This window comes from Perognathus longimembris, chromosome 3, assembly GCF_023159225.1.
Source record: "Perognathus longimembris pacificus isolate PPM17 chromosome 3, ASM2315922v1, whole genome shotgun sequence".
NCBI classification, from domain to species: Eukaryota; Metazoa; Chordata; class Mammalia; order Rodentia; family Heteromyidae; genus Perognathus; species Perognathus longimembris.
The window spans coordinates 58189649-58214859 of record NC_063163.1 but is presented as its reverse complement, the minus strand read 5'-3'; the positions used below and the strand labels follow the sequence as shown (position 1 = coordinate 58214859).

The 25211-nt window shown below is 38.6% G+C and overlaps 1 protein-coding gene across 3 annotated transcripts in view; it reads right to left on the bottom strand.

The window, feature by feature from the left end:
- The window catches only part of Usp12 (ubiquitin specific peptidase 12), an 85067-nt gene that overhangs the window by 23489 nt on the left and 36367 nt on the right, over positions 1-25211 (bottom strand). The window contains exons 2-3 of one of the 3 annotated variants that reach the window (XM_048341605.1): positions 19428-19508; positions 3317-3530 (exon numbers count right to left, since the gene is read on the bottom strand). In XM_048341605.1, the coding sequence (XP_048197562.1) occupies positions 3317-3530; positions 19428-19508 (295 nt within the window). Of the gene's footprint in view, positions 1-3316; positions 3531-19427; positions 19509-25211 lie in introns of those variants that run through there. The other 2 variants (XM_048341606.1, XM_048341607.1) reach the window with 2 other exon arrangements.

Genomic DNA, 25211 nt, shown 5'->3' with positions numbered 1-25211 from the left:
CAGAAGTAGAAGCTGTGGATTAAGTAGTAAAGTGCTAGCTTTGACCAACAAAAGCTCAGGGACAGCATCTAAGCCCCGAGTTCAAGTTCAAGGACCAGCACAAAAGATAGTTAAGACAGATAAATACACAAATAAACAGATAAATAAATAAATAAAAGTTCATTAATGAACAGACTGAAATTAAAATTGGTTCTCTTTAAAAATCTATAAAAAAATTAGTAGTATATAAAGCATTAGTGGTTAAACTAATCTGTTGACAATATCTACTTCAAATAAAACACTGAGGTTTTTTAACACAATATGGACAGAAAAATGATTTAGAAAGAACTATTCAACAGTGAGTTAGTGGAAATACTGAAATGAGAAACATACTTTCCAAAGACTTAAATAAAATATAAGAAAAAAAAGGCATTGAAGTAATAGTCTTAATTGTATGTACTTCTCTAAACAATTCTCAAGGAAAAATTTGAAAGCCCAAAGCCCATTAATTTAAAACTTTCAAAATGTCAGCAATATAAAAAACAAAAAGTTTTCAACTGAATATTACTTTTAAAGAAAAAAAAAGAAATAAAACTCCTAAGAAATAGGTTTTAACTATTCATTGTGGAATCAGTCTCAAAAAATTACTTAATAAAGTATATTGTTACCATTTTACTTTGTCTAAATACAAGAAAATAGAAAACGCTGAACTATTAAAAATAATTAACACTACGAAAATACACCAGGTTTTGATAAGCAAACCTACAATACTGTAAGCATTTAAATGTACTGAATTTTCAAAAGCACAGTAACTTGGGGATATAGCTCTGTGGTAAAGTATTAGCATGGCATGCACAAAGCCCTGGTTCTATCCCCAGTACTGAACATGAAACCAAAGAAACAAAAAGACACAGAGTAATTTGAATTGTGTTCAGTATGAGTCAATCTCTCTTTAAATGCATTTAAAAAACATTGTACATTTAAAATGCACATGAAATCAATTAAAAATTAAAAATCAATAAAAAGATCCTATTAAATAAAATGGAAAAATAATGTGTGCTCTGTATAATGTGTGTTCTGATGGCAAACATTTCTAAAATACAAAGACAACAAGGTAAGATGGTGTGTTCAATTACCATGCACATAAATTTTCCACCAGGACAAATCTTTCAAAAGTTTCTATCAGTGCAGACAGGCATAAAGACTACGAAAGACCCTAAGTCTTGAGTAGCTTAATCCAATTTTTAAAGGTTGAATTTGGCTTTCTTAAGAAGAAGACAGGGCTGGGAATACGGCATAGTGGCAGAGTGCTTGCCTCGTATACTTGAAACCCTGGGTTCGATTCCTCAGCACCACATATATAGAAAAGGCCAGAAGAGGCGCTGTGGCTCAAGTGGGAGAGTGCTAGCCTTGAGCAAAAAGAAGCCAAGGACAGTGCTCAGGCCCTGAGTCCAAGGCCCAGGACTGGCAAAAAAAAGAAGAAGAAGAGGAGATACTATACAGAGCTGCCATCTAAGAATGTAAACATGTTTACTTCTCATTGGGGAGAAAATGTGCTTCTGTAAGGAACAATTAACACTCATAAAGGGGAAAATAAACTTGTCTTTAACCTGTGTACCAGATTCAAGAATAGCCTATAGTCCTGGCATGCTATTTTTCAAGGTCTTTTTTTTTTGGCCATTCCTGGGCCTTGGACTCAGGGCCTGAGCACCTTCCCTGGCTTCTTCCTGCTCAAGGCCAGCACTCTGCCACCTGAGCCACAGCGCCCCCTCTGGCCATTTTCCATATATGTGGTGCTGGGGAATCGAACTGAGAGCTTCATGTGTAGGAGGCAACCACTCTTGCCACTAGGCCATATTCCCAGCCTTTCAAGGTCTTTTTTATATTTTAGGAACTAGGTATGATGCAGCTTACCTCACATGATAACAATGTGATTATCTTAACAGCAGGGTTACACACTAATGTATTTAATAACCATGGTAAAGAGTTCTCAAGTTATACCTCTGGGCACTTTTCTATTTGGCAGCCAACAATTCGAACTGAAAATGCAATATAATTTTACTTCGAAAGTGACTGATTTTACATCAAATAATTCTTTTGTATCAAATAAAATACAATACTCCATATGTTACCTAAATTCCATCTGAATTTTGGAGACAGCATTCCATACGAGACAGAAGGCTTGAAGAAGTTTATCAAAGAAAAAGGCTGGACACCAGGTCTGTTACTTTCTCTCTATGACCTTGGACAAATTACTTCATGGCTCTCAGCCTCAACTGTCTCGTGGAAAATAAGGCAACGTCTAAAAATTAAATTAAAAGTACTTCAAGCCAGGCACTGGTGGCTCACACCTGTAATCCTAGCTATTCAGAAGGCTAAGATCTGAGGACTGTGGTTCCAAGCCAGCCTGAGCAGGAAAGTCTGTGAGACTCATCTCCAGTGAACGACTCAGAAAAAGCTGGAAGTGGTAGCTGTGGCTCAAGTGGTAAAGCGCTAATCTTGAGCACAAAGAGACTCAGGGACAGCGCCTAGGCCCTGGGTTCAAGTACAGAATGAGAAAAGAAAAAAAAAAGTATTTCAAAAGAAAAAGTGGCTCAAAGTTGTAATCCCAGCTACTCTAAAGGAATAAAGTTTGAGGCCAGCCAGAGCAAAAACTTAGTAAAACTCTATCACATTATCCCTGCTGCATTAAGTCTAAGGTGAGAGGATTATCTGAGGATGACCATAGGTAAAAGCTTGATAATCTACCTGAAAAATAACTAAAGCAAAAAAAGGGGTTGGAGTGTGACTTCTGGCAAGCAAAAGACACTGAGTTCAAACCTTCCCACGAAGAGGGAAGCGGGGGCTTCCTCATTAACTGTTTTAAGAAATGAAGGAGATTAAACATTCATTTAAATGAGGTCTCAGTTCCCAGTCTGTCTCTGCTTTTCATGGAATGTTATTTCTGGCAAGTTTTTGTGTTCTAGAGATTTGTTATTTTCATACCAAAAGTGGGAGAAATAACATACACTATATCTACGATTAGGGTGGGTCAACATATGAAACCATTATGCAATAAACCACAATCCTTTAATTAAAAAAAACTTCATTTCTGATAGAAAAGCTAAGCAGGCAAAAAAAGAGAAATAGTCAGTTTCATATTTCCTGGCATATGGCCTGTATGACATGCTTCTAGCACCACTCATGTTGACTACTGTGAAACTATCTTCCCCCATTCTGCTGACTAGTATCTCCCTTGACTAGAGGAAGGTCTCCCCTGTTCCCTAATGGCTCCCATGCTGTCAGGCAGAGAGGTGCTCCTACCATGTAGGCAATGCATGTGGAAGGAGAGAATTACCATTTTCTTTCCGTAATCTTGTGATGAACTTCTTGGGAGGTATTACTCCGACCTTTTTCTTCTGAGTGGCTATGCTGTGGAAGAGATCTGCTAAGCACGTAAGAAGGTTCTCCTTCTTCCTAGGCTGACTCTTGTATGCTAGAACTTTTTCCCGAAATGGACGGCAAAAATAAAGTGCTTGAAGAACAGAATTGCAGTAGCAGGTATTCCCAAACTAGAAAGAGGGGGAAAAAAAAAGGTGTTATGTAGTTATGTTTCATTTTGGAAAAAAAACAAAACATTTCAAGAGAAAGAAAGTTGCTATTTTTAGTTAAGATGACAGTTGTTTTTTTTTAAAAAAAGGACAGGGAATATGCTAAAATGTATATGAAAGCACAAAAATAATTATGCTGCAAATAAGCCATCTTAACATTGACTGGATACTCTAGTCAGCAGTTGCAAGTTAAAAATGAAGAAAAATGTACTCAATGAAGTTTAGACTTGATGAAAACAAACAAACTACATAGTGGCCTGGTATGGTGGTATATACTTGTTTTCCTGGTCCTGGAGCTTGAACTCTGGGCGTGGGCTCTGTCCTTGAGCTTTGCTCAAGGCTAGGGCTCTACCACTTGAGCCACAGTGTCACTTCTAGCTTTTTCTAAGGAGATAAGAGTCTTATAGAGTTTCCTGCCTTTGAACCATGATCCTCAGATCCCAGCCTCCTGAACAGCTAGGATTACAGGTGTAAGCCAACAGTGCCCAGCTTGAAGTACTTTTAACTTAATTTTTAGACATCACCGGATGGTGATGTACACTTGTAAAGGCAGCATTGCAGCAACAGCAGAGTTCAAGGCCAAGATAGCTACACAGGAAGACTTTATATAAAAAAGCAGCCCACCACCACCACCAAAAATACCTACAAATTTATAGAGAAAGGGATTAGTTAAAACATAAGACTATGTTTTTAAGCTCTCACTGTTGTTTGCTATTTCATATATTGCACATTTTAAAATGTAACTCATAAAAAATATTTTTAAGAAATGCAAGTGTTAAAGTTCATCACTGTGGCTTAGGCATTTCCAGCTACTTTGAGATTCTATGGATCACAGTCTGAGCCCAGACAAAAAGTCTCACTAGAGACCTCCATCCCAACAAATGGTGTACACTTATAACTGTGTGGTAGGAGGACTACAATCTGAAGCTGACTCTGGACAAAGTGAAATCCTATCTATCTGAAAAATAAAGAGGGCTGAGAGCATGACATAAGTGGTACAAGAACTTGCCTAGCAAGTCAAAAGCCCTGAGTTCAAACCCCAGTATCACACACACACACACACACACACACACACACACACACACACACACATTTTCAGATTCTTATATGCACAACAAAAGCAAGTGAGCATAACTAAAGTAATCCACTGAAAAGTTAATCATCAATGAGGAACAATCACTGCAATCCTGAAATGAAAGGCCGTAGCATCAGAACCAAATCCTGAACATGGATCTATCTCTTACTGGTAAGGTGACCAGGAGTGTCACAACATTTTACTGAGCTTCAATTTCTTCATTTTAAACATGGAGATGGAATAGAATCGGACCTTACAGAGTAAACAACACATGGTTTGCTAGTTACTGCCTTCCGTTTCCCTTCCCATTAACAGACATTTGGCTCCGTAAGTCAGCTAAGGATTTGGCCAAGGTCAACGAGGATTTGGAGATAATGAATGGAGCAATGGTGATTCTCATGTTGCTCCTGTGGATGGAGATCACATACATATTAAGTTAAAAGGGTTTGGGCTATGACTCAATGGTTGAATACTTGTCTAGCATGATATAGACCTTGCATTCCATCCTTGTGTTGAAGGAATGAGGAAGGCTGAGGATGGAAAAATATTTAAGGATAGATGATATTAAATCTAAGTCCCCATACAATTTTCTTGAACTTTAAACAGAGCTAGGAAAGATAAATTAAAAGCTAGTAAAATGGTTATTTATAAGGGAAGAGAAAAGAGGGATGAAAGTGAAAATTCCTGTGAATGTACACTGTTTTAAAAAGTTTACTTTGTGGCCTTATTTTTTAATCAAATAAAAAAATTCTAGGGATTGAAGGCATGGCCCAGTTGGTAGAGCAACTAACCAATGAATGAAAGCATCAGGTACCATGTCCAAGTCTGTCTCAGTCTCAGACTTAAAATGAAAAAAAAAAGAAGAAATTCTAAAACTAAAAACAAATTGAAAAGATTTATCAAGTTGATAGTAGAAGTAAACAGAGAAAAGAATTAGGGTAATTTTTTTCTATTTAAAATTTCTGCTGTTATTACAATATTGGTTGTGTACTATTTTGATGTTTTGGGGTTTTTTTTTAGTAACTTTTAAAACAAGATGTTTTTATCAGAAAAGTACAAGCTACTACACATTAAGTTATAAATAGCAATATAAATTCTTGGTTGTTACAACTCTGAGAGAGAGGCAGAGACAAAGACAGACAGAGAAAGAGTGTGTGTTTATTTGCTTGCCTATGCTGCTTTCACACATTCAGTAGAACCTATGGCAGCAATGGGCTGCCCAGATGTGATCTTTTAAGTATGTTTCTTTTTCTACCAAATAGAACCAGGAGGATGCTTTGAAGATAACGCTGGCACAAGGCTTGAAGCCAAAATACAAAAAAACAGTACACAGGATTAGCATGGGCTATCTTACTGTTTGGATTTAAGCATCAACTTATATTCAAAAGAAGTACTCCAACAGATCTAAGAAATTCAAATGGCATTAAGAAAGAAAGAAGCCCTCACTTGTCTCCATTAGAATTGCAAACTGAAATTTCTTTTTTTTAATTTGATTTAACTGAAATTTCTTTTTTTTAAAATTTGATTTAAATTGCAAACTGAAGCATCAAAGCTGGGCACAGGTGGCTCACCCCTTTAACTAGCTACTCAGGAAAGCTGTGATCTGAGGATCAGGGTTCGAAGCCAGCTCAGGCAGGAAACTCCATGAGATTCTTACTGCCATTAAACTACTCAAAAAAGCCAGAAATAGCATTGTGGCTCAAGTGGTAGAGCGCTCACCTTGAGCAAAAAGAAGCTCAGAGACAGTGCCCAGGCCCAGAGTTCAAGACTGGCAGAGAGAGGAGTGGGGAGGGCAGGGGAGGGGAGGGGAGAGAGACACAGAGAGAGAGTCATCAAAGTCTTACTCTTACTCTGTCTTACTTCTTGTAAGAACCATATTTGAGGTGTACTGAATATTTAATTAGAAAAACATGACCTATATGATCATTCCAGCAAATAAAACCAGAAGAATTGTAAAAATGGAGTAGATAATAATTATCAGCAAAAGCTGAGAGCATTAGGCTAAAGGTAAAGGCTGATAGACAAACTTTAAAGGAAAGGAATCAGAACTCAAACTCCAATGTATTTTTCATTTCAGCACTCCTGAAAGTGAATAAGGCAGGATGTTTCATGGTAAACATTACCTCCTTCAAAAACAAAAACAAAACCACTGAATTTAAATCAAATCTGTACATAGTTTACAAAATCTGCAGGAATAGAGGAACTAGTGCAGCAACACCACAAAGAAGGCCTGAGCGAGCCAGGTTTGAAATATAAGATAGTTTCCAGGGCAAATGGCCTGATTTCTGCACAAATCCATGGTACACCACAAAAAGTGGGCTGGGACGGCCATAAGAGATGGCACATTGAAACTGTAACACATGGAGCTGACTAGATCCTGATCGGAACTACCAGACTATAAAAAGTAACTTGTATAAAAGAGAAGCCATCCGAATATGGACTAAGATACACAGTACTAATAGAATCTTACATGACAAACAAGAGGAATGTGCATTCTTTAAAACACATTTGGTTGAAATGTATCTGATGTACCATGCTACTAGTCAGAGTCAAACAGAAGACTCAGAATAACGCTGGGAAGGGATTCCAAAGAAAGGCTAAAAAAAGGGAATGTGATCATTTAATTCCTTTATCAGTGATAATAAAGGTAACAGTATACTTTAAAGCCTATTAGAGGTTAAGTACAATTGCAGAATATAGTGTTGCTAAAATTAATTTACCAACTACCCAGCATCAATTTATCTGAAAAATATTAGTATTTGTACCATACCCTGTAGAATCTAATGACCAGTAAACTCTGGCTCTGCCCACTGAAAAGTTAAAAGTATCTGTAATTGAACATTTTTATAAAATATGCAACAAGGGACTGTAACAAGTTCTACTGAGTAGACAGAGGAAAATGAAAGACAGCCTTTTAGTTATATTAGAAAATATCATAAAGAGGATTGATCTAAGCGTAAAAATACAAGAAGTAAAAAGACAGGGAAGGAACCAAAGGTAGTCTATAGTTCACACATGATTGGAAGGTAAGGTCCCACTTCATCAACATGATATGCTCATTTTCACTGAACACAAAGCAATGGGTAAAACTCTGAAGCTGCTAGTCTTTTTTCATCTATTCCAATAAAGAAAAATTAAAGGTTAAACTATTATTTCTCCAGAATCAGCTTCCTATCTTGATGCTGAAACTTTCCCTTTAATTGACCTGATTTTTAATATTACTTCCAGTTCAAAACCTTAAAATCTAAACGTTTATTTTTCAAAGATACAGTTCTCACTAAAAAACAAAACCCAAAAAGATCATACACCTTTCATGCAGATGATCTGGATGCTTTCTTGTATTCCTGTAAGTAAGACATTACTGTAGAATACTTTGTCATCTCTACTAGGGTAAAGATAAAAGGTATGATCAAGCTCAACATTAAATTAGGGACAAATTTTCAAAGTTGTCATTCATCTCCACATTAGCAAAGTCACTGTCCTTCTCAAGGTCTAGGCATCAATTCCTTCCTTTTCCTCCCTCCTCACTTCTTGCCAGTGTTGGGGATTAAATCTAAGCACTGCATATGCTTAGCACTACCAATGAACTTATTCCCCAGACTCTGGATCACTGATTTTTCAAACATTTAAAAGACAGTGACCAAGCCGGGCACCAGTGGCTCACACCTGTAACCTTAGCTACTCAGGAGGCTGAGATCTGAAGATCATGCTTCAATCCCAGCCTGGGCAGAAAGATCCATGAGACTTTTATCTCTAATTAACCACCACAAAACCTGAAGTAGTGCTGTGGCTCAAATGGTAGAGCCTTGAGCTGAAGAGCTCAGGGACAGGGCCCAGGCCCAGAGTTCAAGCCCAATGACAGACCAAAAAAAAAGAAAAAAGTGACCCAGCTGTGTTTTCAAACTGCCTTCTCCAATGCACTTTTCTCCAAGTCTTCAAAAACATGATACAACCAACAGGTTTTGTCATGTCACCACTGTAAGATGGTTTGAACTCTCATCCCTAAAGTACACATATTTATAAATTACTTATATACTATTATATTCTATACATTTAAAATAAGATAAAATATGTATGTTTAAATCTTGTCTTCTTATAAACCTTTTTTAAATTTTTCACTAAAATTTACTAAAGTTTAAGGAGAGTAATATGGCTAACAATGTCTTGTAAATCATGTGTTTTAGATGCTAAACAACATCATGATTAATAAGGCATATGCATCATTTTCAGATGTAAATAAATATCAGAAATTTTAACATTTGGGCTAGAGGTTAAGTTATAGTGGTAGACTGCCTGCTTAGCAAAAGTAAAGTGCTGAATAACTCCAACAAAAGAAAAAAATAAATTCTAACATTGTCTTCCCATTCCCAATGAAAACATCTTATACACTTCATCTGGAGTAGTGTTAGCCAGTCATTATGTCAGCAGTATTACTTTTATTAAAAGGTTACAGAGGGACTTCTTTCAAAGCAGCACAACTATCTCCACTGTCCCCAAGCTGAACCTGGGTATCATTCTCCTAAGAGAACATCCTCTTCTACAATTTTATTTGAACCAGTATATCTCCATATTTAACTTTCCATCTTCAATCTTCCCAAGTGAGCCAATGGTGAGTAGCTAATCCAGAAGTTATCTTTCTAGACCCTCATCCCACACCATTACTCCATTGTCCCTTCTTCTTAGTCTTTCATCTATGAAAATTCTGTCATGTTGCTGATGACAGTCCTTTCCTAACTCTATAGGAGGGCATGATACCTGATCTATTTTAGCCAGCATACTGGGCCAAAATTCTTTTGCATGGACAATTTCATTTTTCTCCAGGATCTCTGACAATGTGAACTGCAAGTAGCTTTGACCATAAGGTAGAGAGACAGGAAGAGAATGAAATCAGTGCAAAAGAAAAAAGAAAAAAAAAGATGGTCCCCTAACCAACTTTATACCCAACAAATGGAAAGAAGGCTTTTGTTTTCTTATCTTGACTGGTACTGGGGGTCTGAACTCAGGGCCTTGCACTTGCTTCAGAAGGTGCTCTACCACTGGGCCTCATCTCCAGCCCTTTTCATGATACTTATTTTTTTTTAAGGGCTTTGCTTCCAGCCTGAGTGTACACTTAGACCACAATCCACTTAATTTAGGCTTTACATCATAGCTGGTATGATAGGCATATTTGAGTACTACCAGTTTCTTTAGACAAGGGGTTTCAAGTCTTAGAGACTTTTCTACAAGGAACCATGATCCTTCCAATCTCAGCCTCCCCAGTAACTAGAATGACAGGTATGAACCAGCAGCATCCGGCTGAGATTTTCATTTTATTCATCTCTCCTCCAAAAACTGGGCCTATCAAGTATCAGAGTGCTAGCCTTGAGCAAAAAAGAAGCCAGGGACAGTGCTCAGGCCCTGAGTTCAAGGCCCAGGACTGGCAAAAAACAAAAATTGGGCCTATTCCAACTTATGACTATGAGCAATTCAAGGTAAATATGTTTTTCATAAAATGGTCTATGAAGGCAATTACAATTCTGTAATAAAGATCCTGGTAGAGAGGAGTTTACTTCACAGAATTCTCACAAATGGATTTGCTAAGCTTAACATACTTGTGTGTTTGGGGCCTGTGTTAGAAAACTAACCAAAAAAAAAAAACTTACAAAACTAAACAAGGGTATTCATAAAAACACATAAACTTTAATTAGTAGGATAGAGATACTAGAAGTTTAAATCACTCTACTACTGAAATACAATCATGCATTACTGAGCAAGGATGTATTATTTTTAGGCACATACACCATTATGCAAATATCATAGAGTATACCTAGATAGCTCTCAACTGAGCCTCTTGTTATAATTACAGGGCACAATAAGCAAGAGAGATGTATGAAGCTGCTGCCAGCAGAACACAGCCAGTTGATTATATATTTTATTTTAAAAAAACAGGTGTACACTCTGAAGAAGTCATCAATTAAAGTCTGGAGCTAGAGGCTCATGTCTGTAATCCTAGTTACTCAGGAGGTTGAGACCTGAGGACTGGTTTGAAGCCAGCCTGAGCAGTAAAGTCCATGAGACTATTTTCTCCAATAAACTAATAGAGCCAGAACTGGCTTAAGCCTGGAGCAAAAGATGCTCAGGAACGGCGGTTAGGCCTTGAGTTGAAGCCCCAGAATTGGCTGGCACATACACACACATAAAAGGAATAGCATATAAATACATAAGCCAGTAACAGTCATTTATTGTCAATGTTATTATGGACAGTATTTTATTCTGTCCATAGCTGATGTGCCCCTGGCTGCTCAGTATGTTTTGTTTCTACCAGCATCACCAAAAACATGTGAGCAACGGACCGCACTACAAAATTACAGATGTCACTGAGCAATGGAAATCTTTAGCCTCTGTTATAATCTCTTGAGACTACTGCAACCATACATCCTTGACCACACAGTACACGTCTGCAAGTACTAAACAGCTATAGAATAAAAGGAAAAGAAGAAATCAGTCTTATCAGGGTAAAACATTTCCAAACAGTTTAGCTGCATCTGTAAATAGCCAGCATATAAGTGGAATATTTTACAGCAAAAAGTGATATAACACAAATGGTAAACAACTGCCTAGTACACTTAAGGCAGAGTTCAACTCCAGGACTGATGGAAAACATCCCCCCCACCCCCCGCCACCCACACACAGACACAAGATCCTTAAGGTACACTATTGTTTCTCTTCTCCAGAAGGTTGTCTATAGGAGATAAACTATTAGAAAATACACAATTCCCATTACATGTTACGTATGACAGATACAGGAATTGGTGCTGACAAGATTTAGCTGCTATAGCTGGGTATAGTGATGTATGCCTATAATGCCTTGCTACTTGGAAAAGGAGGAAGGAAGATGGCAGATTTGAAGACAGTCTAAAGGTAACAGAGAAACCCTGTTTCAAAAGCAAAATTAAAACAAAACAAAGCAAAACGCAGAGTCTGAAGGTATAGCTCAAATGGTAGAGTACTTGTATGACACTCTAGGTTCAATCCCTAGTGTAAGAGAGGGAGAAACAACTTTTCAAAATAAAACAATGTGCAGTTAAAAGTAAAGAAAACAGCCAGGTACCAGTGGCTCATGCCTGTAATCCCAGCTACTCAGGAAGCTAAGATATGAGAATCAAGGTTTGAATCTAGCCCAAGCAGCAAATTCCATGGAATTCTTATCTGCAATTAGCCACCAAAAAAGCTGTGTCTGAAGTAATAGAGCTCCAGCCTTGAGCAAAAAAGCTCAGGGACAGTACCCAGGCCCGTATTTCAAGCCCCAGAACCAGTACAAGAAAGGGAAGGAGAGGAAAGGGGGAGGGGGAGGAGAAGGGGAAAAGGAGGAGGGGAAAGGAAGAAAATAAGTGTCATTAATATTGCTGAAAACAAATGCTGTACTTAATTTTCTGCTGTGGTTATTTTTCTCTCTCCATTAAAACAAGACAGCTCATATAAGTTCCCAAAGATGAGTGCTTCTTAGTGATTCAACTACTCACTAGTCAAAAAGGATCCCATCAGGCAGGTTTTTTTTTTTTTTTTTGGCCAGTCTTGGGCCTTGGACTCAGGGCCTAAGCACTGTCCCTGGCTCCTTCCCGCTCAAGGCTAGCACTCTGCCACTTGAGCCACAGCGCCGCTTCTGGCCGTTTTCTGTATATGTGGTGCTGGGGAATCGAACCTAGGGCCTCGTGTATCCGAGGCAGGCACTCTTGCCACTAGGCTATATCCCCATCCCCTCCATCAGGCAGTTTTGACAATTCTTTCCATATTATACTTTTTGTGAAAGCAATTAAGCTTGCAAACACATGCTTAGCTATTAACAAAGGGATGGGAAGAAAAAAATACATGTTCCTCAATTTTGAAAAATCAAATTATTAGAAAAGACTCATCAGTTAAACAGCTGTATGTCAGTATTGTTTACAACACTAACTGGAAAGTTAAGTACCCAGACAGGGAGAGAAAAAAAAGGCCTGGGTTAACTAAGGTAATAACTAAGCTTTTCCCCAAAGAACCATGCGCGCGCGCGCGCGCACGCGCACACACACACACACACACACGTGTATTTTTTTTTTAATTTTGTTCTGATTCTGGGCAGAACTCAGGAGCTAGGCACTGACCTTGAGCTTCTTCTGCTCAAGGTTAGCACTATACCATTTGAGCCATAGCTCTACTTCAAGCTCTTTGATAGTTTACTGAAAATGAGTCATTCATGGACTGTCCTGTAGTCCTTCTGCCAATAAAAGGGCTGGAAGCAAGAAGAAACAGAAGAGTGAAAGCAATTTAGGAGCTGAAAAATAAGACAGAGAAAAGGTTAACAAAACAAAGCAGTTAATTGCAAGTAGCTTGAAAATGTAAATCACAGAAAGTAACCTAAAAATGCAGTTTCACTCAAGTGCTCATCCAACTTTACTAATCTCATCCCAAATCCCTTGGAGAGTTCAGGTTTTTGTATGGTAACAAACTATAAAGACTAGAAACTCTATTTTCATATATGCAATAAAGCAATTAATGGCCTCTTACTAACTTTATTCCTTCCTGTTTCTCTTGATTTTACTGTTATTTGGCTTTGGGGGGAAGCACAAACAACTATCATTTGAATTTACACTAATTCACAGGAAGTAATTGAACAATACTTCCTTGGAAACAAATCCTTTTATTATACAACGGACACTAGCATAACTGAATCACTTATACTGAGATCACATTCAGTTTTTAAATGTAACAAAAAATATTATAGAGTCAGAATGAATTGCTTATATTTTATTTTACCAGTGTTGATTTGTTTGAGGCTACATGCAAAAAGAAACCTTAAGGCAGATAAAAAGGTAAACAGATCTCAAGATATAACATACTGCTGTTCTGAGTCCATTTTCTGCTACTGTAACAGAATACTACAGACTGGATAACTTACAAAAAACAAAATGTGTTTGGCTCTCAGTTCTAGGGGCTGGGGATCTGGGAGTGTGGTACATTCAGGTGAGGATTTTGTGTTGTAGCATCGCATGCCAGAAGGCAAAAGAGCACAAGTGGCATGGGGCACAAGGAAGATGAGGGCAAACTCAGCTTTTCATCTAGATATAAGTAACCCATTGGCACCATAAGCATGTTTTCTATCCATGAGAATTCCTCATCACTTCTTTAAGATCCCACATCCCAACCCTGTTACAATGGCAATGAAATGTCAATGTGCATTTTGAAGGGTTTACTACAATTCAAGGCATTGGAGGTTTTAACCTAATTGGGAGAGGTTTAGCCACTGACAGAATTTAAATGAGGCTTGTGGTCACTAGATAATTCTGTAAACATTACATTTCTAAGTATGAACACTTTAAATATCAGAAGTAGAGGCCAGATTTCATGACAAGAGAAATTAAACAGATCTATAAATATCCAATGTACTAAAATAACAATAAAGGACTGGATGAAAACTCAAGAAGATGTGGTAGCAACTTGTATAATCCCAGCTACTTGGGAGACAGGAAGATAGGAGGACCACAGTTCAGGGATGGTCTGGGCAAAAAAAAATGGAAGATTATCTGAAAAAAAAAAAAAAAGCAAAAATGGCTGGAGTATTACTCAAGTGGTAGAGTGTCTGTCTAGGAAGTTGGGGAAACTGACTTCAAACCCTGGCATCAAATAAAACAAGACAAACAGAATCTCAAAAGGTCAAAAAGTGTGATAAAGAAAGCAGTTAGACCCATGTCAGCAATCTCAAAGAAGACAGTATAATGTCAGAGGCTCACACCTGTAACCATAGCAACACAGGAGACTGAGATCTAAGCATCTAAGTTTGAAGCCAGCCCAAACAGCAAAGTTTAAGTCTCTTACTCCAATTAGCCACCAAAAAAAGCTAGAAATAGAGCTGTGGCTCAAGTAGTTAAGTGCTAGCCTTGAGCAGAAAAGGCTAAGGAACAGTGCCCATGCTGAGTTCAAGCTCCACTACCCCTTCCCCTCCCACACACATACACACAAAATAAAAACAGAGTAAATGGAGGAAAACTGAATTCTAGTGCACAGATGGGACAGAGAAGTGGGAGGGAGGAGGGGGAACCAGAATCATGCCCGAAGGCTCAGGACCTGGGGCAGGAGAATGGTATCTGAAAACACAAGTCTGTTCTATCCACTCAAGCACTTCGTTCTTTCAATCCTCAGAGGATATGGTTCTGTCTCTACAAGCAACAGGGCCACTAATTTCCGGAACCCTGGAGCTAGGTATAAGACAGCACATACATACCCAACAGACAAAAATAAGACCCTAAATTGAGTTACCCCCAGACACAGATGTGAGGAATCCTCTGGCATGGAGGAGCACCTTGAAAAATGAGAATCAGGTGCGCAGGAGGGGTTGTTGTTTTTTTTTAAGCTTTCTTTGCCTGAGAATGACGCTAGAATGAAACTCATGGGGTACCAGGTCCCCTCTTACATAAAGCCTCCAATCAGTTTCTTCAATATCACTTTGATACATAAAGTCTGGGAAAGGTTTCTAAAAAAGAAAAATAGTTTTTTTTTTAAAGGGGGGAGGGAATTAACTCAGAGATCTCAGAATCAATCCAGTAACTATAAGAAAAACTCAGCAATGATATCCTGAGAATAACAGAAGATATTGCATCATACTACTTGCTTACCAATGACACATACTACTGTGCAGAAGTAAACTTTGCCTTGCTGAGAAAACAAACAACAACAACCAGTAAGCTGGATGTAGTGACACTATCTGTAATCCATCCCAGCTTGAAGGGAAAGCAGAGGTGGGATGAACATGGTCTAAGTGCCAGTCCAGGCAAATACACCAACCCCTACCTGAAAAGTAAACTAAAGCAAAAAAGGCTACAAGTATGGCTCAAGTGGTATAGTTCCTGCTATACCTACCAGCCTATCAAATACAAGGCCCCGAGTTCAAAGCTCATTATTCTAAAGAATAAAAAAATAAAGAGCTGGACAAAAAAAAAAAAAAAAAGAATACTCTAGCCTAAAAAACAAGAGTGTAAAGGGTCAGATGACCAAAAAAAAAAATTAGGGGAAAAGAAGATTAAAGAAATCAGTGTTCCAATTTGTAACTAATATGACAAAAGGGGGAGGGGAGCAGGCCAGTGTTCATGCTTATTTTAATTAGAGGCGAGAGAAACAATGTGCACACATAAAATTATATAACAAGGAGGAAATTACCCAAAAATACAGTACTGGAAAATACTGAGGAAAATAAGACTTTAGTATGAACAGATCTATAAATATCCAATGTAATGATGAAGACCAAGACACACCACTAAATTGCAAACAAAAAAAAAAAGAGAGATATACACATTATTATATATATTAGTCATATATTACATAATCTATAAGGACATATATAATACATATGGACAGAGAAAATGCTAAAATTCCCAAAGAATTATAAAATAAAAAAGAAACATATTTAAAAGAGAACAAAAAAAATCAATCATCAATGACAATACAATGTTAACAGTAAAAGCCTTAAAAAAATTTAGGCAGTGGGCTGGGAATATGGCCTAGTGGCAAGAGCGCTTGCCTCGTATACATGAGGCCCTGGGTTCAATTCCCCAGCATCATATATACAGAAAATGGCCAGAAGTGGTGCTGTGGCTCAAGCAGCAGAGTGCTAGCCTTGAGCAAAAAGAAGCCTGGGACAGTGTTCAGGCCCTGAGTCCAAGCCCCAGGACTGGCAAAAAAAAAAAAAAAAAAAAAAAAAAATTTAGGCAATTCTACTACAATTCTTAAACTTTTAAGGCAACATAATTACCTTAGAAATTGTGAAAGAACTTACATCTAACTATAACAATAACAGCAGCATTTTAAAACACTCAATGTCAAAGCTTTATCATTCATGCACACTTCCTAAACAATCTATGACTGAATGTATACCACAAAGCAAGAGAGAAAAACACAAGATGGAAGAGAGGGGATCTGAAAAAATAAGAAGATGGAGGACATCCATAGTAGTAGAAAGAGACTGCTGAGGGTTAAGCTTAACCAGTCAGAAGCACAGGACAGAAGGCTCAGCACAAAGGCACCAGGGACAGAGAGTACCTAGTGGACAGAACTCAGAAGAAACTGGAAATAAGAGCTTTTCATTTTGTTTTGTCTCACTTGACTGAGTGAGCTTTTGGGAAAATAAATGAAAATAAAGATCAAAGAAAAATAAAGGACAGTTCTAAGAAAACCAAGTAATATGAAAGGAAAGAAAATACAATCAGTACAATTCATCTTACCTGGAAAAAAAGAGTTACAATAATTAAAATACTGAACATTGATTTGAGAGATACTCATTACAAAATGTGCATGTGAGGACAAGAGGAGAGAATAAAGATAGAGAGGAATGGTAGAAGAAAGCAAAATTTCTTATTTGCCACAACATAAAGATCAGAAAAACTATTTAATAATTTTAATTTAGAATTGCAAGGACAAAAAATATAGCTGGAGCAATAACTGAGCATCTTATTCTAGGGAAGAACAGTAAACTGCTGATTCTTTGTTATGAGATCTGTATAGAGCCACATAGTTGGTTCCTGAAGCAAGAGGAAATATACTACCTACTTTCATTGCTCTTCTCAAATCCCATAAGAAATCCATCTTTTTCTTGGGGGAAGGGTGTTTGTTAGGCTTTTGTTTTGCTTTTTTTTTATTATTGGTACTGACATTTGAACTCAGGATTTTGTACTTTCTAGGTAGGTGCTCTAACACTTGGCTTGAACTAGTCCCAGCCCTTCATGCATTCTTTTTTTACTTTTTTTCAATAAAGCCTCAAGTTTATATCTGGGCTATCTGGGCCATGACCTCCTATTTATGCCACCATGTAGCTGTAATGGTACATACGTACACCACCATACCCAGCTTCTGTGGTTGAGAATGTCTAGGATAGCCTTGAACCACAATTCCTCCAGTCTCTGCCTCACAAAGTAGCTAGAACTACAGGCACGAGCCACTGTACTCAGCTTCTTTTTCTTTTTTAAGGGGGCTGTGGTTTTAATCCAGGCCTGTACATGCTAGACAAGCACTCTACTGCTGAGCTATGTCCCCAGCCCTCACCTCATATCTTCTCATTACTAGTACTGACTGAGGTACCAACTTATCCAATGCACTTTACCTCACCTGTTCTATCCTATCCTTTATCTATATCTGCATCTGTAATTATCTGTAGCTATGGTAAAGCTCATGGCCTCATCCCCAGCACCAGAAAAAGCAAAAAAGAAAAAAGGCAAGAGATGCTAGGCATAGACCATGGTTGTGTCTACACTAACCTGTGGTATTCTCTAATGGTTCGCAACATTTTAAAAGAATTCTAAAGTTTATGCCCTATAACAGATGAGTGGATTAATAAAATGTGGTACACATACTCAATGGAATTTCACTCATCCATTAGAAAAAGATGTCATTTGCAAGAAAATGGCTGGACCTAAAACAAATCATGCTGTCAGGTAAATGAAGCTCAGAGAGACTAATGGCACGTTTTCTCTCCTGTGTGGAAGCTAGATCTAAAATATAACTAGACATGGAAACATGTACAGAATTCTGGGTACTGTCACACAGACTAAAGGAGGACACCTTTAGGGGAGGAACCCAAAGGTGTAACTTCTCTGAATATTTAAAATACTATCCACTGAAACAAACTCCAGGAAATAGAAACATGTTATTTTTTTTTCTGTTGTTGTTATGATTATTGGTGGTGGTGGTGTTTGTTTTTGTTTGAGTTTTTCTTCTTCTTGGGCCCAGAAAGGGAAGGAAGAAGGAAGAACAATGCAATCATGCTACTCAGTATGTAGAAAATAACCTATGTAACTTGTGGGCAAAGATGAGAGAGGGAAACTGTGGGACGCTAAGGAAGGGGTAACACTGTCCAAAAAAAGAAATGTACTCATTACCTGCCTGGCTTATGTAATGGTAGCCCCTCTGTACAACAAATTAATAGTAAAAAAAAATGTGTTTAATATTTTTAAAAAGCAAGAGATGATATTTTGCAGACACTGTAGTTAAAATGCACAATGTCCCTCAATATCAGCCTTTCCCATCCCCCAAGGCCATTCCCAGTCTAAAACACAGACTGGTCAAAGGACCTGTTTGGTATTATGAAAAATGCATGGGTATGACACAGGTCATGTCCAGACAGTTTTTTTACAAGCCATGATTCCACCACAAGCCTGGGCATCCCAGTAAGGCTGCCCTTCAGCTGTGCTTCAGGAAGGAAGGGGATAAGCACAGCGGCAGCAGACTTAATGAATACATGAACAAAAATGAGGCTTTTACTGTTATGCCCCACTAAAATTATAGATCCTTTTTTGATACTGAAACATAACTTTCCTTAAACTTACTGACGTTTCCCAGGTTGACTAAAGAAAGAAAGAAATTCTAAAGTTCCTCCAATGTTTTAACATAGATTTTCTAAAATTACCTCTACAAGATTGGGATGTATTTTCCCTGAATTTCACACTTTTTAGTATTCTTATTTTAGGCCGGTCCTGGGGTTTGAACTCAGCCTGGATGCTGTCCCTGAGCCTCTCTGTGCTCAAGGCTAGCACTCTATCACTTGAGCCACAGCACCACTTCCAGCTTTTTCTGAGCAGTTTATTAGAGATAAGAGTCTCAAGGACTTTTCTGCCACTGGCTTTGAACTGTGATCCTCAGATCTCAGCCTCCTGAGTAGCTAGGATTACAGGAGTGAGCCACCTGCACCGGCTACTGTTCTTTAATAAATAATGAAATGTGTTCACCAATTTTCCAACAGGTTAAAAAATGATTCTGAAAGCTGAGCATCAATGGATACTCACATTGACTAATCCAAAATAGTGCTCGTTGACTGGAAACTGTTCTGGACCAATCTCTTTCTCTAATGCCGAGGCATTGGCGCCCTGTAAAATGAAAATCACAATCTTATTAATTACAATACTTTCCACAATCAAATGGGCATTACACAGAGACATTCTTTAAGACCATGCTCTGATCACACTGTTTTAACTTTATCAAAAGAAAGCAAAGGATGATATGCAAAAGGAATAGTTTTTAGTCACAGAACTAGCCTGAGTCAAAGAATCACATTCCCAATGTGTCCCTTCTCCCCATGTACTGACTGAAAGCTCCCGCTAAATCACAGCTCAGAGGAACTGGATGGCAAACAATCTCACAAGCTGAAACTTCATTGAAATGAAACAGGCGCATGTGCAATGGCTGAGCAATTCTCAAGTACCTACTGGAGGCATTTTCACATAGCACCAACTGCAGGTGGCAAGGTTTACTGTAGTATCATTTAAAACTGCAGAGAGGACACTCGTGGAGCTGGTCTAACACTGAAGAAACACAACTATTATGAAGTAACTGTATTATCACATAGCAGAGTCAGAATAAACAAAGCAAATTTACATGTAGATACATGTATAATTTTCAAAAATGTAAATAAAAAATAGTATAAAACAATATCATAAACTTATATGAGAAACAGCACATGGGAAGTAGACTGGAAGATTATACATTAAATGTACTTGAATAGGTGATTGGAAGAGGTCTGGCAACAGGGGAGAAGTCAAAGAAGGAAAAACTACAAAAGCCAACAAAAGGAGGGCCTTGCACAGCTGATTACAAACCCTGAGATCCAAGTTTTTGTCTGCTAGATTTTTAAGTAAGCTAGTATGTGAATTAAGAATTTCAACCGGGTCAGTTGTTTTGGTGCACTTCCCTATTTCAGCTACTTGGGAGTCTGAGAAGCACAAGTTCAAGTTCAGATCAGCCTGGTTAATTTAGCAAGACTGTCTCACAAAAGGAGCTAAGGATGCGGCTCAATGGTAAATCAATTGCCTAGCATGCACTAGATATTAGTAAGATCCCTAGCAATGAAAAAAAAGTAATTAAAAAGTAAAAAATAATCAGCTGGGCACTGGTAATTTATTACTCTAATCCTAGCTTACTCAGGAGGCTGAGATCGGAAGATTGCAGTTGGGAGCCACCCTAGGCAGGAAAGTCCATGAGATTCCTATCTCAAAATAACCACCAAAAAGCTGAAAGTGGAGCTGAGGCCCAAGTGGTGGAGTGTAATCCTTGAGCAAAACAAGGCTCAGGGACAGCTAAGTGTTGGTGGCTCCTCAGGAGTCCGAGATCTGAGGCTCTCAGGCATGTCCATGAGACTCATATTATTTGGGAGAAACCCTTGAGGTCTATACCACAGAAATACTTCTGCACTTGCAGAACTACTATACAGCACCAATACCACAGGAAAGCATAGTTTACTATAATGTACCTTCGTTTATAACTGTTAAGAAAAGGAATTCTGGAGGGCTTTTCTTTTTTTTGGCCATTGTCTGATGCTAAATGAAAAGGCAAGAGATTAAAGTAAGTAACTTAATTTCTGATTCATGGTGGAGTTTGTTGTTTGTTTGTTTTTTCTGGTTCTAAGAAATAATCTCACTATGAGGCCCAGGCTGGCCTCAAACTCAAACTCCTCCTATTTTAGCCTCCAAAGTGCTGGGATTCTAAGCCTATACCAACCACCATGCCCATGAGTACTTTTCAAGTTTTCAATTTTCATAAGACTGGAAACCAATAGTCAACACCTCTCTGATTTTTAGCATCTTAGAGAGATTCTCCAACATGAATATTCCTCAAGCTTTTTGAGGAAGTCTGACAACTTTTACTATGTCAAGCAATGGCAGTCAGCAATTTTAACTCAGGCCTAGGACATTCTTCCAGAAAGAATGGCTCTAATAATTTTCCATCCCCATACATAAAATATAATTCTAACAAAATGAATAGTAACTTATATAATCTGCCAATCTTCATTGGGACAAAGGTAAAGAGTAGTGGCCATGCCAAGTTAAGAATCTGGCCCTCTCCTGTGTAGGAATTCCTTTGTTATTGAAGTACAGGACAGAGAGACAGAGAGAGAGAGAGAGAGAGAGAGAGAGAGAGAGACAGAGAGACAGAGAGACAGAGAGACATAGAGACAGAGACAGAAACAGAAAACATGGCTTTAAAATATCTGTTCCTGGGGCTGGGAATATGGCCTAGTGGCAAGAGTGCTTGCTTCATATACATGAGGCCCTGGGTTCGATTCCCCAGCACCACATATACAGAAAATGGCCAGAAGTGGCGCTGTGGCTCAAGTGGCAGAGTGCTAGCCTTGAGCGGGAAGAAGCCAGGGACAGTGCTCAGGCCCTGAGTTCAAGCCCCAGGACTGGCCAAAAAAATAAAATAAAATAAAATAAAATAAAATAAAATAAAATAAAAATATCTGTTCCTTCAGGGCCTGAGAGCTCTTTCTTGGCTCTTTTGGTCAAGACTGGCACTCTACCGCTGAGTCACATCTTCACTTCTTGCTTTTGGGTGGTTAATTGGAGATAAGGGTCTCTTGGGTTTGTCTGTCTGGCTAGTTTTCAACCTAGATCGTCAGATCTCATACAGTCATGAGCCACCAGCACCTATCTTAGTTCTTAGAACTAAACAATCATCTTCAACTTAAAAACATCTACAATTACTAAAAACACTGGTACCCTGTTGCACGCAGGTATGACATTTCACATGGATTGTTTATCCAAAACTTCAGTCATTCCTATACTGCCATCAAGATTCTTGTCAAGCTAATCCAATGGCTAGTAAAAGACAAATAATTACACTTGGACATGATTAAACAGCACTCTGAGCATTCACACAGTGAGAACAAAGGAGGATATTCTTAGGAGAGGGCTACAATGGCTCAATAGCTATGTGCATATGACCATATAAAATGTTCATCAAAATGAACTCCAAGAAATGAAAACAAGAGCGTTTTTATTGTGCCTTCTGGAGTTATTTTTTTCTTTCTTTTTTTTCCTTTGGTTTACTCCTGTGTCTCACTGTTTTTTATTATTGTAGCCTTTGTCTTGTATGTAAGTTCATGTAGTTTGGGGAGGGGAATGGGAAGAAGAGAAATGGTGAACCAATTCAGCAGTGTTATTCACTAGACACTATGTTGGAAATGAACTTTACAATTAGGGAGGGAGGGGGTTCGGGAGGAGAAAAAGAGAAAATGAGGGAGAGCTAATACCATTCAAAAAGAAAAGTACTCATTACCTGACTTATCAAACTGTAACCTCTCTGTACATCACCTTTACAACAAGTTTTTTTTGTTGTTCTTGTTTTTTTGTTTTTGTTTTTTTTTGCCAGTCCTGGGCCTTGGACTCAGGGCCTGAGCACTGTCCCTGGCTTCCTTTTGCTCAAGGCTAGCACTCTGCCACTTGAGCCACAGCGCCACTTCTGGCCGTTTTCTATTTGGTGCTGGGGAATTGAACCCAGGGCTTCATGTATACGAGGCAAGCACTCTTACCACTAGGCCATATCCCCAGCCCCAAATAAGTTTTTTTAAAGATTCAAAAAAATAAAAATAAAATAATCTGTTCCTGTTTTTCTAACAGGCAAAAAAATACTTTACACTTAATACATATATATGGGTGTGTGTGTGTGTGTGTGTGTGTGTGTGTGTGTGTGTGTGTTTAACCTGCCCAGGCTGGCCATCTCAGCCTCCTGAGTAGCTAGGATTACAAGCATGAGCCACCAGCACCTGGTAATACTATAGAATGTATTGTCAAAACGTAATGAGGGGCTGGGAATATGGCTTAGTGGTAATGTGCTTGCCTAGCATGTATGAGGCCCTGGGTTCAATTCCTCAATAGCACATGATCAGAAAAAGCAGGAAGTGGCGCTGTGGCTTAAGTGGTAGAACTCTAGCCTTGAGCAAAAAGAAGCTTTGGGACCGTGCCCAGGCCCTGAGTTCAAGCCTCAGGAATGGCCAAAAAGAAAGTAATGAGATACTCATGACCCTTCTGATGAAAGAGAAGGTACACAAAAGTTAATTTTAATTGAGCCAGTGAAAGACAGAAATCATAGAAACTAAGAACCAAAGTAATGGGGAACCACATCACAGATTTAACAGACTGTTTTTAACAGCTAAATAGAATGAGGAAATGCGCTAAACCCTAGGATTATCCTAAGACCTTGAGGACAACAGAAATCCCAACATAAAGCTGGGACCCCCAAAAAGGTCACATGTTCAAGTGAACAGAATCATGTGCCACAAAGTACAGCAAGGAGCCCCAAGTGCCAGTAGCTCACACTTGTAATCCTAGGTACTAAGGAGGCTGAGATCTGAGGATCCTGGTTCAAAGCCAGCCCAGGAAGTTAAGTCTGTGAGACTCAACTCCAATTAACCACCAGAAAGCTGGAAGTGGTGTGGTAGCTCAAAGTGGTAGAGCACTAGCCTTGAGCAAGAGCTCAGGAACAGTGCTCAAGCCCTGAGTTCAAGCCCTGTGCCTGACAAGAAAAAAAAAATAAGAACAAGAAAACATGGTGGATTTGTCCTAGTTGTGGGGTGAGAAGAAGGATGAATAAAAAGAAAGAAATCAAGCTCTCTCAACAATTCAGTCACAGCCTTCATGAAAGTCTATGACCCAAATTTGCACAAACCAAAACCCTCAGGCAGAAAACTCAACTCAAAGAGATCCTAAATTAACCATCTTTTGCTACAAATACACTCTTGGCAAAGAAAGAAATTCAATTCACACCCCCCCCCCAAAAAAATCCATGCAAATAAATTCCAAGAGGGCTGGGGATATGGCCTAGTGGCAAGAGTGCCTGCCTCGTATACATGAGGCCCTGGGTTCGATTCCCCAGCACCACATATACAGAAAATGGACAGAAGTGGCGCTGTGGCTTAAGTGGCAGAGTGCTAGCTTTGAGCAAAAAGAAGCCAGGGACAGTGTTCAGGCCCTGAGTCCCAAGCCCCAGGACTGGCCAAAAAAATATAAATAAATAAATAAATAAATTCCAAGATATTTAAGGGTCAACAAACACACAGGAAAAGGAAGAGCCAACAGAAATACACACAGAAGAATCAGAATCATAAAGATATAAAATATCCAGACTCACAGGTGGCTCACACTTGTAATCTTAGCTACTCAGGAGAGGCTGAGACCTGAGGATATGGTTTGAAGCCAGCCTTAGCAGGAAGCCTATGAGAGTCTTATCTCCAATTAACTACCAAAAAAGGGGCTGTGGCTCAAGTGGTAGGGTACAAAGACAACATCCCTGAGTTCAAGCCTAGGACCAGCAGAGAGAGAGAGAGAGAGAGTGTGTGTGTGTGTGTGTTCAGTACTACCAACATGGCTAATAAAAAAATGTTTTCACATGTGCCAGGGAGGAGGCTGGCTTGATTACAACAAAGAGATTCTACGGCAATGAGCAAAAAAGAGATTTTACAGAAACTTTCCAATCCTGTGATCCAGTGATTCTTTAACAGCTGAATATAGTGGAGTAAGATTATCAACTAAAATCTTGGGCCAACCAGGAGAATAGCATAAAGCTGAAATTTGTAAAAGAACCAAACAGAACTACAAGTAAAAAAAGAAAAAAGGAAAAAAGTTATAATTAAGAATTGAGCAAAGTCAATGTATGTAGCGTTTGGAAGTCAATATTCCTGTCAATATGTTACTGAAACTAAAATTTAATCCAAGATGGAAAAGAGTCCATGACAAAAATGAATCCATTATAAACATGCTCTGAAGACAAAAGCATGGAATCCTAAAAGTAGTACT